The following is a 14,619-nucleotide window of genomic DNA, read 5'->3' as shown; positions in this document are numbered from 1 at the left end:
TAGAAGATGTCGGTAAATGCCTGGATCTTTCTCTTTGTCTTGTATAAATGGATTTCGTGTCGGTTAAGCTGTCAATTTAGTCTGTAGAGCCGGGCAGCAAACAGCCACCAGTCATCAGAGATTTGAAGACAATATCTCTATGATCAGATCTGAAGAATTCATTAAATATGAGGACATATGCGTGCACACACATGATCAAACACAGTTCGCTTAGCAACACGAGAGAAAGACAGTAGGCGATAAATAACAGCATATGATATATCTGCTGTAATAGACAGAAAATTAGTTTGCATTTGACTGGGCCAAGCCTTTACAATTCCACTTTGGCAGTAATAATGGCTTCATATGCATTCACACTCAGCTTTCTTTAAGGATTTTCAACTGGGTCAACAAAGTTCGAGGGTGTCATAGCTACTGTTTAATATCCTTCATTAATTAGACACGGTCTGGTAAACGGAGAGAAATGAGAACGTAAGGACTGGGGGAAAAGAGAAATATTGTCAATAGTTAATGAGAATCGAAGGGGCGAAGCTGCAGAGTGGACTAATTAAGCAAATTAATATGAATAAGATGGTGACAGTGAGTCAACAATAGCCGGGTTTGAGATATGAACGAACGTGCATTGCAATCGTATTGCTGGTCGTTTTGAAGAATGTTTGGAAAGGTCTAATGGACTTCACATTTCCAAAAGAGCAAAGCACGATCATGTCCCCAAGACAAAACATGCTCATAAATCAAACAAATAATGTCTTAACTGAATAAAAAATGGCAAAGATACATTAGTGCTACACCATCTCTTAACCAGGCATGGTAAATAATGGGTAATTTTTTAATGCTGAATGATTTGACAGTCATGGTTTGTCAAATAATGTGTGTTGGTCCATCAGCTTACTGATACTTTTTGGCTGTTTTTGTTTCTGCTTATAAAAGTTATATTTTTTTCACACTTTTCTCTTTCTGTCTTTACAGCTGGGATGACAGTAGTTCAGTCAGCAGTGGTTTGAGTGATACTTTAGATAACATCGGCACTGACGATCTGAATCCATCCACGTATTCTGGCATCTCATCTCGCAAGAGCAAAGCAGCACAGGTGTGCATACACTCTAGTCTTCTGTATTTCTTCTCCTCACAGACATTTTTTTATAAATAGCTTTGTATCAGCAATCTGTCAGTAGGCCACAGCAGATTGAACAGACTGCGAGTTTTGGACATTTTGCTTTGGCTAGTAAGAAAAGTTTGGCCATCTGTCAGTTGGATTGCCAAAGTGAGATTTCTGTGTGTGAGCTATATTCTGTGCATCTGTGTGATTCACAGTCAAATAAAGATACGCACAGACATACCGAGCAGGATGCTAGCAGCTGGGCTGGTGCTGAGGATCTGAAGAAGGTTGATGAAGAGATGGAGCCAGGAATGGACAAGTGGAAGACTTCATCCCCTTCCTCTTCATGTCAGGGTGAGGATGTTGGCCAGAAGACAGGTTTGTCCATGTCTCAAACAGGCTCCTGGAGGAGGGGCATGAGTGCCCAGGTTGGCATCACGCCACCACGGACCAAAGGCACATCCACCTCTCTCAAAACACCAGGTATCAAACTCTTACACAGTTGTATGTTGTAAAAAAATTAAAAGAAGCAGGAATTCCTCAGAATGACTCTTTGGCCCTTTAGAAAACCTTTAAAAATGTCAGTACTTTTAAAATGGAACCCACAAGTTTCTGCAAGGATGCATGAAAGAAAAAGGTTCATTTTAGCTGGTTATAAAACCAAAGGCTGCACAATATCAATGATATCTGTCAGTAGGTATTCCAGAAAATTGCTTACTGTAGCTTCAAAGAGAAGGTGAAATCAAAAGAGTAGAGGCTTTTTGGTAACTTTAAGGGACTGTTGAGTTTTTTTTTTTCTTTTTCAGCCAACTTTTGCAACTGAACCTCTGTCAAGCTACTTTTTTGGGATACTCAGCAGGAACAAGTAACTTTGGCTGTGAGAACTGTAATTGTGCTGTTTGCTGAGTTGCAAAGAAGTGCCACTGGCTAGAACAGCAGTGTTTGGCAGAGTGGCTTTGCATTGTATTGGTGATGATTGATTGGGTTATGAGTATTTGCAAAAAAATGTGCAAAAACTGGCCACCCATGGCTAGCAGTATTGAATGATTAAACAGGAGGTACCAGTGCCATAACAAACATCTTTCTGCTGACAGGTAAAACAGATGATGTCAAAGCGTCTGAGAAAGTTAAAGCCCCATCTAAGAGTCCAAGTATTCAGCGCTCACCATCAGATGCGGGCAAGAGTAGCGGAGATGAAGGGAAGAAGCCACCATCAGGCATTGGTCGGCCGCCAACCACAAGTTCCTTTGGCTTTAAGAAGATTTCAGGTCCCGCTGGAGCCCTCATCACAGCCAGCGGAGCAACTCTGGCAAGTGGTTCTGCTACTTTAGGCAAGGTACCCAAGTCTGCAGGCATCGGGAAGGGCGCAGGAATTGGCAATGGGCGGAAGACGAGTCTTGATGGTGCTCAACACCAGGACGACGCTGTTTTGTTAGGTTGTGGAGGCTCAAAGGTTCCACTCCAGTATCGCTCCCTACCTAGACCAGCAAAGTCATCTAGTGGGGGAAGCAGCGTGGTGGGCCGCAGCGGGCATCGTTCTAGCTCCAGCAGCATTGATTCAAATGTCAGTGGAAAGTCTGCAGGAGGTAGTGGAGGGGTGGTAGGAACCCCAACCAGCACAAAGAGAAGAGACCCTGGGAAAGTAAGCTCAGGACGCTCAAGTCCCATCACCATCAACCAGACTGATAAAGAGAAAGTGGCAGGGTCGGATCAGGAGGGAACAGGGTTGTCTACCTCCCCCAAATCCAGTCCCACGTCCACCCAATCTGGACTCAGACAGCCAGGCTCCAAATACCCAGACATTGCATCCCCCACATTCCGCAGGTAACTGACTTTCTTTCTGAATAAAATGACTGGGGTAATAGGAGGACAAGAAAAGTTAGACAAAGATGACAAAGGGCAGGCATAAGCAGAGATAAGACTAAAATATGAAAGCAAAGTAGGCAGTTAGCATGAGACAGATAGACACAGGCAGACAGTAAGAAAGAACAGTTGCTTTTTGTGGCTTGGCTCACTCCTGTTATGTCGTGACCTCTTGTCCAGAGCGGAGGAAGTGTTCCTTAGTATGTGAGCTGCCTCGGGCTGCGCTGCATTGCTGAATTGGTTCGCCAATGAGTTTATGGCTTACCTTGGAGATCTAGGAAATTTTTTGATGGATTACAGAACTCATTGTTTTAGTCTTATCCAAACTGAAATCTTGTCAGCAGCCCATAGAAGCTCTGATAAATAGACAAGGATATAATCGAAATCGGTGCTTCTTAACTGGTTTTGCTTCAGGACCAGATTTCACTGTGTACATCAAGGGATGACCCAATGCAGTGAGGATAGGACTGAGATAGGCTAAACAATATGCAAATTGATTAACCACGGCCTAAGCTAATTTTTCTTTTTCTTTTTTTATACTTTTGTTTAATGCTTATGAGAATGAGGTCTTGTTATGCAACCTGTCCGTGGTGACTAGCTAATTTGGTTAGCTTCTAAAAAACTGATTTTGTGCCAAAACACTATGAAGTTTGATTGAACACAGCCTTCATCTCAACAAAAGTTGCCAAAAGCCTTTAAAAGTTAATCCTGTTTAATTTACGCAATTATGCGTTAAATTGTATTGTAAGATTCAAGAATTCAAAATTGTACTTTATCTTTTCTGCATTTAGCATTGTATTTCCCTGTTGTCTGTGACTCTGCTCTCACATTAGACCTGCAACCCATTTTTTTTTTTATCTAAATCACACTCCAGATTTATCTGTTTTTATTTTTATTTTTATTTGTATCTATTTTATGCAGTCTGTCTTAGCATCTCTTTCTCACATCAGAAGACAATTGCGCATGAGACGGTAGAGGGTCACATTGCCACCTGGTGGTTATAGTGTATAAGTGCATATATGGAAACACACCTCACAGAGCATGATTTGCTATTCAGATCAGATCAATTCAGAGCTGATTAAAGCAGACGTTTGAGCAAGTTTCCAGCACACTGATCTCTGTATTATTAGGTGTGTCCATTTAAAAACATGTATGCGTGTTGCGCTCCTCTGCTCTGTGAAGCCGAAGTGTATAACTGGATTTGCTTGCATCACCTCAGGCTTTTTAACTGTTATAGCTGGAGCCTTGCAGAGATAACCATAGGCAGATCCACCACTGATTATGTTGGAGTAAAATCTGGCAAATGAAATTGAAAATGCATGTTACTTTTACATTCTTTCATGTGTAAACTGTTTGTGAAATCACCTCAATTCAATGCAACAATGTACATGATTAACATATTGCCTTATCATTTTGCCCAGGTTGTTTGGCAGTAAGGCCAGCAGTAAACCCAGTTCCCCTGGCACCCCTGACTCTGGTAAATGCCCATCAGCACTGAGCAGCCCTCATGGCACACTGGCGCGGCAGGCCAGCCTGGATTCACCTTCCTCAGGAACAGGTAGCCTGGGCAGCATGGGTGGGCAGAGCGGAGGCAGCAGCCCGCTATACGGCAAAACCCCCGACCTGTGTACTGACTCCCCGGCATCTAGTCCGGCGTCAGGCCTCTCTCTGCCCTCTAACGCCCGGCCTTGGCCACCAAACCTCAGCAGTTCATCTGCAGGCAGTAAAGACACACTGAGCTGCCAAAGTATGACCAGTTTACACACAAGCTCAGAGTCCATCGACCTGCCGCTCCCACACCACCATGGGCCAAAAGTCACCCGCACAGGCAGCGTCAAATCCACCCTCTCTGAGGGGTAAGTGGAATATATCCAGCAAATAGTATTCGTTGAGTGATCAAAGGCTTATTACATGATATGTTAATGAAGTAATGGAGCATTAAATCTATTAGTGGTGATTTTATCTTAGCTATTTAAATCTGCCTGTTTGTCATAGATAACAGTCTTATTTTTCTTCTGTTTTAACAGCATGCCTCTTGACAGAAACACTCTCCCCAAAAAGGGATTAAGGTACTAATGTAACCACTATCCATCTAATTGTCCTCATAAGTATGTTTTTGTCTTCTCACCTCTGTCGAGTAACTAGCAGTTGGATTTGTCACTACATGTGCCAGTCTATGTATCAGGGGTGTTTGTTATAACACTAAGTTAGTGATTTGAACAAACCCCTAACCCTAGATACTAAACTTGCTTGCCCCCTCTACGTATCACAACGTATCTCACATCATGAGGCTTTGTGAGGAGACTTGTGTGATTACTTTACAAAGTGAATAAATCTAAACTTTTACCTAGTGAATGGTAAAATGGGTGAAAATAAATATTTTAATTGAGCAGGGACGCATTAAATTAATCAAAAGCTGTGTTTGGGTGTAACGTAAGTTATGTAATCAGATTGCTTTTTTTTTTTTTTTAAATAAATAGTAAAGTAACGCATTACGTTTTAATTTAGAAGGAAATATCTGAGTTGCTTTTTCAAAAAAGTAGTTTTCCAAAAAACCTCCAGTTACCTTTCCCCCATGTATTGACTGACAGCTCTTGTGTTGCCATGTTGAGTAAAATCGGGAGTAAGTGCAAAGGCATTGTGTGTGCCGTGTGAACGTGATGCTTAATGTAGTTCCAGATTAAATATGAACAAAAACTGATTCAGTATTTTTCTAAATGAATAAAAACAGTCAAATGCAAACTCAGAAAATTATTCAAACCTGCAATAACAAAATATGTTAAATAAGACAAATATAACTTATGTATTTAATCCCATGTTATTAACCAGTGTCTTTGCTACTGACCTTCAATGATCCAATTCAACCATATTAAGCAAAAATATAAAAATTGTGTTTCTTTTTAGTTATATCTGAATAGTGTTGAACTTTTTTCTTCTGCGTTATATTCTTTATGCAATTTGTTTGAGCTGCGCCCTCTACTATACAAACAAGAATTTACATTTCCTTCAGCCTGAGGCTCATTAATTTCACATTTGTTGTGAAAGGGCTTTTACATTTGTAATATAAGAACTTTTTTATATATTAAAAACAAAGAAGACCAGCCTTGATTTTAAAAAAGTAACACAAAAGTAACGTAACACATTACTTTCCATAAAAAGAAACAAAGTATTGTAATTTGCAACTTTTTTAGGTAGTAATACAATTTTGTAATCCATTACTTTTAAAAGTAAAACTGATCAAAAGTCACAGTAAAGACATTAACAGTGCCACAAAAGATTTCTGTTTCAAATAATTACTGCTATTTTAATCATTAAACAAAGAATCCTGAGAGAAAAAAAAATGTTTCCACAATAACATTGTTATTGTGAAATGGAAGTAATGGCAACTGAAAAATCAGCATTGCCATCACAGGAATAAATTACATTTTAATTTAAAATGAATTTTTATTTAAAAAGTTATTTAAAACAGTTAATAGCTGCTGAAAATGTAAAATTAAAATTGTAATAATATTTTTGAATATTGCTGTGTATACTGTGTTAATGCAGAAAGAGTCTCTTAAATTAAAAATTTAATTGAAAAATCCTTACTGATCCCAAACTTTTGAATGGTTATGAACATAGAAGGCAGGACCTGAGTCATATCTAGAGCCCATCAAGAGACTTAGGGATGGGTTCTTTTGACCTGAGCCACTTACAATACCTTAGCAACTGCATAGCATCTTTCTGATAATGAACCACAATTCTAGCAGTGTTGGCAAATGTTTTGCATACTGTATTCACAGTGACTTGTCAAACCGTGTGACTCACCAGTCTTCCATTTATTAACACTTTTAGCAAGAGACGATCACAGAAACCACAGCAGGAAAACATCACAATGCTCTTAAGAAGCAATTAAATACTCACAAAGACAAGCACAGCATTAAAATTAAGTCAGACTGATGTGTTCAAACTACTATAAAAGAGATCTGCAGTCATGATGAATGATAAACTGCCTAAATGCTGCATGCACGTGACATTCTGTCTGCAGTTGAATTGTAATGTGATCAAATCAGTTATAGTCTGTTAGGTCACAATATGGTATTTTAATACTAAAGGCTCGGGTCAGCAGTGATGCGCACACTGAAGATAGTCCAGCCAGGAAGATCCACGTGATCTCTGTTAGTTTTATGGAAGCTGTCTTTCAAGCACGCTGATAAGACTGCCCACTGCCTAAAGCTATTACTGCAGAACAATGGATGTGAGACTGTGTGGGCTGTTATTATCATCAGGCTTTATTGCATAAATCATTCTACACCTTATTACAGACAGATATTTAGTGCTTTCAGTTTTATAGACTTAATACTTGGAACATAATTTATTTTCCAAAAACGTATTTGAAAAAGCATTGCATTGAAGGCTAAAATAGTCTGTTCGCACCCAATAAGGTACCCTCCGTCCTCCAGACAGACGTCACATGAGGAAGGAAAGGAATGGTTGCGTTCTCACTCCACTGGAGGCCTGCAGGACACAGGAAGTCCACTTTCACCACCGGGCACAACCATTACCAACACTGGCAAATACCACTACTCAAACCTGCGTATGTTAACATATATCTGATATATGATTTTCAGTGGTAGAACCCCCCAAAAAACCTATGATTCCTCATTATACCATGGACAAATATTAAAAAAATGAATGATATTATGTGTCATCCTGCTGTTTGTGTTGCAGTGAGCCCCACCAGTATGTCGCAGTATAATCTTCCCAGCACCAGTATGAGCCGCTCCAACAGTATTCCAGCACAGGACTCATTCGAGCTGTATGGGGAGGGGCACACTTTGGGGGGCAGTGCCACCTCGCTGGAGGAACGACCACGTGGTATGAGCCGGTCCGGCTCCTTCCGGGACAGCACAGATGAAGGTTAGCATAGAAATGACTTTACTTGAAAAGAGTTGATTTATTTACACCTTTACATTGATAACTTTTTTTATGTATAGAGATGTCGGTGAGAAAACAGTTGGTTGTAACATGAAAAAAATAAAACATTTTACACTCTTGTGTTCTGTTCTATCTGCAGTTCATGGTTCTTCTCTGTCTTTGGTCTCGAGCACATCCTCTTTGTATTCTGCGGTGAGTGACGTTGTAGTGTTCTTAATAAACAGACTGACTAAACAGTCCAATTTCAATTTAGCAAGAGAACTAGCTAAACTTGGCTGTAGCTTTCTTTGGGATTTTTTACATTTGTGAATACACATGTTTCTTCATTTTAAAAGTTGTACTCATAAATAATATTTTATGACAATGTATTTATCGAATAAAATAAAATACAATTATTTATCAAAACAGATTTTTCATAAGTTATGACTTAAGCCCTGTTGTTCCCTATAATGATAAAGACTTTTTTAAGTGTACGGTTTGAGTACAGTTATGTATTTTAACTCATTTGTGTTTACATTTTGCTTTTTGTTAAATCTATGATATATATGTATTTATCTTTTTAATTTTATAACTGTTTCCTTTCCCAATATAATATATACAGTTTACATTCCATGCTTGTATCATGCTATCTATATTAAAAATCATCTCAGGTTACGCATGTAACCATGGTTCCCAGAGAGGGAATGCCTCACTGCGCCCCCTTGGGGGCACATTGGGGAATGAAATCTAATCATGCCGTCCCGAGGGGCGCATGCTGGTCCACCTGGTGGGGGAGCACCAAGTAAACGACAGACATACATCAAGCCTTTCCTCAGAAAGGGTCCAGGCCACTGCATCACGGGCCATTCACACAACATGGCAGAAATGGGCAACCCAATTAGATCAAGGGAAACATCCCACCCAAGTTAAGAGCACAACTGTCATCAGATAGCTATGCTATGTGAGTCATATAAGCCTGGATACACAAGACCACTGAAGAGGCTAACAATAAAGCCTCTCGAGAAGCTCAAAGATAGCTACTTAAATCCGGGTAAGGAGAAATAGCTGCTGAGTAAGAACACTGCTATCCTCAGATAGCTATGTCCTAAAGGTCTTATGAAGGATTGTAGACCAGAATAACCATACACAGCTAGCCTAAATAGCCAGGCAAAACCTTCCTGCAAAGCTGCCCAGACCACAGAGAGTGGTCTATCTACTTACAAACCTAGCAGGGGAGAATCGCTAAGCTAGCACCTAAGATAGCTACCTTCAGATAGCTAGGTACCTAGGAAGAGGCTACCATAAAGGACACCGACTGAGACTACCCAGACCATAGAGACTGGGCTATATACTTACAACCCTAGAAGGGGAGTTATCACTGTCTAGGCAAGGGCTCAAGAGACCGCTACTTAAAACCCTAGGCAGGAAACTAATAACTGAGTTATCACATTGCTATCCTCAGATATCTAGGCTCTAGGAAAGGAGATCACTCCAGGAAAGGGCTCACCGCAACTGCCAGTAAGACACAGCTAGCCTAAGATAGCTGTATTCAAGTAAGCCCGTTCTGCCATAACAATGGCTATAATATAATCACCCTCAGATGGCCATACTAAAGAGGCCGCCTATGATGTCGTGGGCCAGGTGGACCAATAGATTGGCATTGTTTCACACAAGCTTCAGACAACGCACATACAGACTGCATCTCCCAATGTGCCCCCTAGAGGGCGCAGCGTGGAGTTCCCTAGAAAGGGAACATTTAGTTCATAGAATATTCATCAATATTAACTTCTAGTCTCTAAATAACAGTAACATCATACATACTGTTTTCATTTTCCTGAGCTTGAAAAACTAAGATCTTTAAAGATTAATTTCTTTAAAAAGTCATCCATTTGAATACTTACAGTATACTTACAGTACAACATCCACTATTCATCAAGGCTATGAATGAAGAATAATGAGGTGATTTAGAGAGGTAGTTTACCCACCTCAGAAGCTCATGGTGGCTCAGCACTGTGTCTTTGCCACTATTTGAACACACATTTTCTCACTTTCAGGTGCTGGCATTTTTAGACAAGGTAATAATTCATCATGCAGAAAGCAGTTTGTATTTACCTTCACATTTTAATTACATTGCAAACCCTAACAGTCTAACATTTGGCTTCAAATCAGCTGCTACTAACAGATAACCAAAATTCTGATCCAAATGGCAAAATTCTGATTGTGAATGGCTTTGTGACTTACCTTTTTAATTGTTTGCAAAGAGTTGGTGTGGATTTTGGCTTCTTAATTCTAAATCTATTAGGAGACTGATTTTGAGGTTATGTGTGCAAAAAAAGCTGTTGGGAAATTCTTAATATTGTATTTGGGTAATTTTGTGTCCTTTAACTGTTGTTTTCTTCCACAGACAGAGGAGAAGGCCCACTCGGAGGTGAGAATATCTTGTTTCCTACTTATATTTGTAATTTTGGTTGAATTCAATATCTAAAAGCAATAAAAGGTCAAACAGTGATACACTTTCACAAAGTCCAACATCAGCTGGTTGACTGAATCGGACAAACAAACCAATGCATTAAACAACAAGTGTTTTAAAAAAATTTTGAAAATTTAACCCTATGTTGCATTATTTCAATAAATATTTTTATGGAATCAGTATCTATAATTCACTTTCTCACTGGCACAGATACAGTCATGGACAAACATCTTTAACACACACATCCATAATTTCCCAGGTTCACTTTGATTTGGACTCTTGTTCATTTGATCACTGATTTTCCTTTTATTTCACTCCTTTTGTAGTTTTGTGCCATCACAGTCCTCTCTCCTGCTAACATTTTTGTCCAAGACTGCAGACTTTTGTATATGCTGTGTCATCTTATGTTTCATATGCAACGGTTAACTTTTCCCTAGATGTGCTAAAAACGCATGTATTCCTATTTCATGGTTAAACCTGCATTTTGTATGAACATGCAACATAGAGTTAATTGTACTTTTCTTTTCTCAATCAAGGGCCAAACAGTCCAAAATACAACGGTAATCTCTCATTTTACATACACTCTATCTAGAATAATTCAAGATGCCAGAGTGCTTACCAGAGGCCACTGACTGATATCTAGGTCTTTTGTTACTGTTAGGCAAAGACAGTGTTAAAAGAGAAAGAGAAAGTTTATTCTCCATTACTTCAGGCACAGCTCATAGAGGTTTGTAAAGCGAAACAACTTCTTTTCCTACAGCAAATCAGAAAACTGCGGAGAGAGCTGGATGCTTCTCAGGAGAAAGTGGCGACCCTGACGTCTCAACTGGCAGCCAATGTAAGTATAATGCAAAAAAAACAAAATCATAAAAAATGTATCTCATCTACTATTTTAAATTTAAATGCATAAGATATGCCTGTAAAATCTTTGATTTTAAATGCACAGCATTTTTTACTTTTAAAGATAAACTGTTCACAGTCAATATGTTTGGGAATTTGAATTGTCATAATCGGAGTTGTGCACTGAAAGCAGCTCAAAATCCCAGACGTTCAGTTTTTGACTGTGGTATTCTGAGAAGTCTTACTTTGTGTCCCTACATTGTCAAACTAAGACATTGTGTTTCACAGCGTCACATTAGATTTCTGTGTGAAGGCACCACAGGAAGAGAGCAAAGTTTGGACCGGGCTGAGCTCTGTTCACTTTGCTGTCTCTGGAGTGATGAAGGCAGGTGTGATGAAGGGCTTTGCTCTCTGACAGTTTAGTGAGAAGTGTGACAGAGCATGAGACAGTTGCTGTCTCTCCACTCGACCTCCTCTGTGATTTGTGTTTGACAGGAATCGTGTATGGGAGAACGGCTCCGAACTACATCTATTCAAGTTGTACAATAGTTGAGTGGATTGAAATGTCTGCTCTCCAGCCGGTTGTTCTTGAAATTCGCAGCGTCAGAACAACTTTTGAAAGTTGGTGTTCATTGTTCAGGGATTCAAAAGAGATTCTTTCTTTCTGTTAAATCATGATGCTCCAATTTTTACCTTTCATGTTTTCCCGGGGAATCGAACCCCCAACCTTGCGCTTGATAACGCAATGCTCTACCAATTGAGCTGCAGGAACACTTTAAATTACAATCAAAAGGTAAAAAAAAATTGCTTTAAAGAGTAGGATAAGTTTCCAAGATTTTCTTCCATTTACAACTTTTGAAAAGATTGGAAGATTGTAGACAGGCGAGAGTTTGTTTTGAGGGATTCAAATGTGTACGGTTTCTGCATGTTTCTGGTGTGCTTGACTGGGCTGAGAGACTCAGTGTGGACAGATAGTTGAAGGAATATAAATGGATGGACAAACAGGTCAGGGCAGGGCAGGGCATGTCGTAAAAGTGTGTTTATAGAGGCGCTCTCCCATTAGAATCACTCAAGCATTTGGCATTGTGCCTCTCAGTGTTCGCTTGGCTTCACATCCTGGCAGGGATTTTAAATTCGAATGTACCAAGAACCTTTTCAATACAGCTCTGCTTACTGCTGAATATATCATACCACACAGTGATATTTACTTAAAATTATTAGAATTTTATTGTATAACAGTTGATAGCTTTTTTAAAATTGTGATATTTGGTTATTGTGTCATTGTTGTAGTGAAGTAATAGATATAACAAGAAATAATCAATAGTAGGACAAGATATGCATTTACCACTTTTATTTTATTTAACTTTTATTGCTAGTTTTACAACAGCTTTGACTATCCTATGCATTATTAAAGTCTGTTTTGTTTCGTTTTGTTTTGTTTAGCTTTTTTGTTGTTGTTGTTTTTTTTGTCTGTTTTATTTTGCTTTGTTTGTTGATTTTTTTATTTTTTTATTTTGTGTGTGTGTGTGTTTTGTTTTGACTATGAGTCAAAGGTCAGATGATAAACTGGGTCATTTCTATTGCCAAAAAATGTTTTTGATGTTTTAAATCAAAGTCTTACATTTTGTTGTGTGAATATTTGCATATTCGTATATTCTCCTATTCTCTGAACACGCTCATTTATATATTCTCCTTAGCGTTCACTGACATCAGAAGTCTTTCGGAGTAGCCGAGGTCAGCGTTAGAGACGTCTCCTCCACCAAAGCCCTGGGGCCTTATGTTCAGACAAGCCTTAGACATTGTGGATCCTTTGAACTCCATCGAAGTAGCTTAAACCCGAAACATGCTTCAAAGCCCTTGGCGACTGTTGAGTTGTTCACAGCACTATTCAGCTTGCCGGTGCAGTATAGATCAGAATTACCCAGGAGAAACTCTCTGGAGGCTCAGACTAGGTGGATACAAAAATATATAATGCTTTTTCGTGCTCAGATGCCCAGAGTGTGCTTTAAGTTTTCATACACGGAAAGATAAACCTGATAGAGCTGTGAATCTATAATGCAGGTCTCACCGTGCACTTGTTTTACACCCACTGCATTCACACTACTGGCGTCATCAGTTTGTATAGCTGAAAGGAAAGCAGACAATGTGAGTTGATTGCTATGTTTGGAATGTAATACAGTGCCGAGGTTTTTGCCCCCTTCTCATATTTATTTTTATACATTTTATTTTATATATTTGTCTCACTTTAAAAGATTCAGATCATCAAACAAATTTGAATATTACACAAAGATAATGCAAGTAAATGCAAATGCATTATCTGGTGATTAATATTTTAAACCGCAGCAGGCAATGTATGTCACTTAAATCAGCAAGTCTTGACAATTTGAACTGTTTTGAGTAGAAATGTCTTAATTGTCAGTTCCGCCAAATAATCAGTCAAAGAAGAAGCTAAAGATTGAAATGTCATTTTTTTTTACTTCTAGTTTAAAACGTCATGCTTAAAATGAAATGTCTTTCAAAATCTTAAAGGTTTAGCATCAGTGAGATATTAGATATTAGATAACTATCATTTCTTCATATGACTTCCTCTGGATTTTCAAAGACTGAACTTTGATAACCCGGCTTGAACCTATAGTAATTGCAAGTTTCACTTAGCATCAGTTTGTCCCAGAATTCTGTCTCTTATGAGGATCTTATGAGAACCTTGTGTTAACCTCTGTGTGTGTTTTGACAGGCACACCTGGTGGCGGCGTTCGAGAAAAGTCTGACGAACATGACCTGTCGACTGCAGAGTCTAACCATGACAGCGGAGCAAAAGGTTTGATGGGTCTTGCTCACAAAAATAAGCCCAATGACTAAAACATTGAAAAGTTTTCAATATCAGTTGGGATTCAATAGCAAACACCGTATTCTACCAATCAGAAAATGTTCCTTTCTTCCAAACCTCCCTCAACAAAACCTTCCAGTCATCATGTAAATGTAACCTTCAAGTTAAAACGTGAAACTGCTCCCTTAATTTGCACGAAGCACCCTCATCATCTTAATGAGTTCCTGCCGCTGTTAATCCCTCTTGAATAAAACCATCAGAGATTACAGAGGGACATCTTTGTTAAAGCGGCCCGACTTTCAATTAAAGCAGAAACTCTATCACAGGCTGTAAAATCCTAAACTCTGCATATACAGAGACCAAGTGGTGGTGGAAAGAAGGGTTGTGAGCTCGCAACACATGCTCGGTTCCTCAGATCAGCGGGGAGCTTATCTCCACATGTGCTTTTTTTGGCAGGAAACATCTGATAGAGGAATAAGACAGCTGGTGGTACGAGGGGGAGTTTGCATTTTGCATACAAAAGAGTTTGTGTAGTAGGGTCAAAAACTGAAAGTGCCATGTGGCTCGCTTCCTGTCTAGTGATTCCGGAGTTAAGCTGATGTGATATTTTAATTAGCAATGTTT

The 14,619-nt window shown here is 39.2% G+C and overlaps 1 protein-coding gene across 11 annotated transcripts in view; it reads left to right on the top strand.

The window, feature by feature from the left end:
* The window catches only part of LOC127956183 (neuron navigator 3), a 293,499-nt gene that overhangs the window by 261,352 nt on the left and 17,528 nt on the right, over positions 1 to 14,619 (top strand). For 10 of the 11 annotated variants that reach the window (XM_052553943.1, XM_052553941.1, XM_052553942.1 and 7 more), the window contains 13 exons: positions 970 to 1,090; positions 1,315 to 1,582; positions 2,194 to 2,923; positions 4,384 to 4,818; positions 4,990 to 5,031; positions 7,387 to 7,538; positions 7,673 to 7,861; positions 8,019 to 8,071; positions 9,913 to 9,933; positions 10,263 to 10,286; positions 10,865 to 10,888; positions 11,089 to 11,166; positions 13,903 to 13,986. In XM_052553943.1, coding sequence (XP_052409903.1) covers positions 970 to 1,090; positions 1,315 to 1,582; positions 2,194 to 2,923; positions 4,384 to 4,818; positions 4,990 to 5,031; positions 7,387 to 7,538; positions 7,673 to 7,861; positions 8,019 to 8,071; positions 9,913 to 9,933; positions 10,263 to 10,286; positions 10,865 to 10,888; positions 11,089 to 11,166; positions 13,903 to 13,986 — 2,221 coding nt within the window. The remainder of the gene's footprint in view (positions 1 to 969; positions 1,091 to 1,314; positions 1,583 to 2,193; positions 2,924 to 4,383; positions 4,819 to 4,989; positions 5,032 to 7,386; positions 7,539 to 7,672; positions 7,862 to 8,018; positions 8,072 to 9,912; positions 9,934 to 10,262; positions 10,287 to 10,864; positions 10,889 to 11,088; positions 11,167 to 13,902; positions 13,987 to 14,619) is intronic. The other variant, XM_052553948.1, reaches the window with a different exon arrangement.

This window comes from Carassius gibelio, chromosome B4 (genome assembly GCF_023724105.1).
Source record: "Carassius gibelio isolate Cgi1373 ecotype wild population from Czech Republic chromosome B4, carGib1.2-hapl.c, whole genome shotgun sequence".
Classification (NCBI taxonomy): Eukaryota; Metazoa; Chordata; class Actinopteri; order Cypriniformes; family Cyprinidae; genus Carassius; species Carassius gibelio.
Note: the sequence above shows the minus strand (reverse complement) of the source record. Positions and strands in the feature narration are given on the sequence as shown.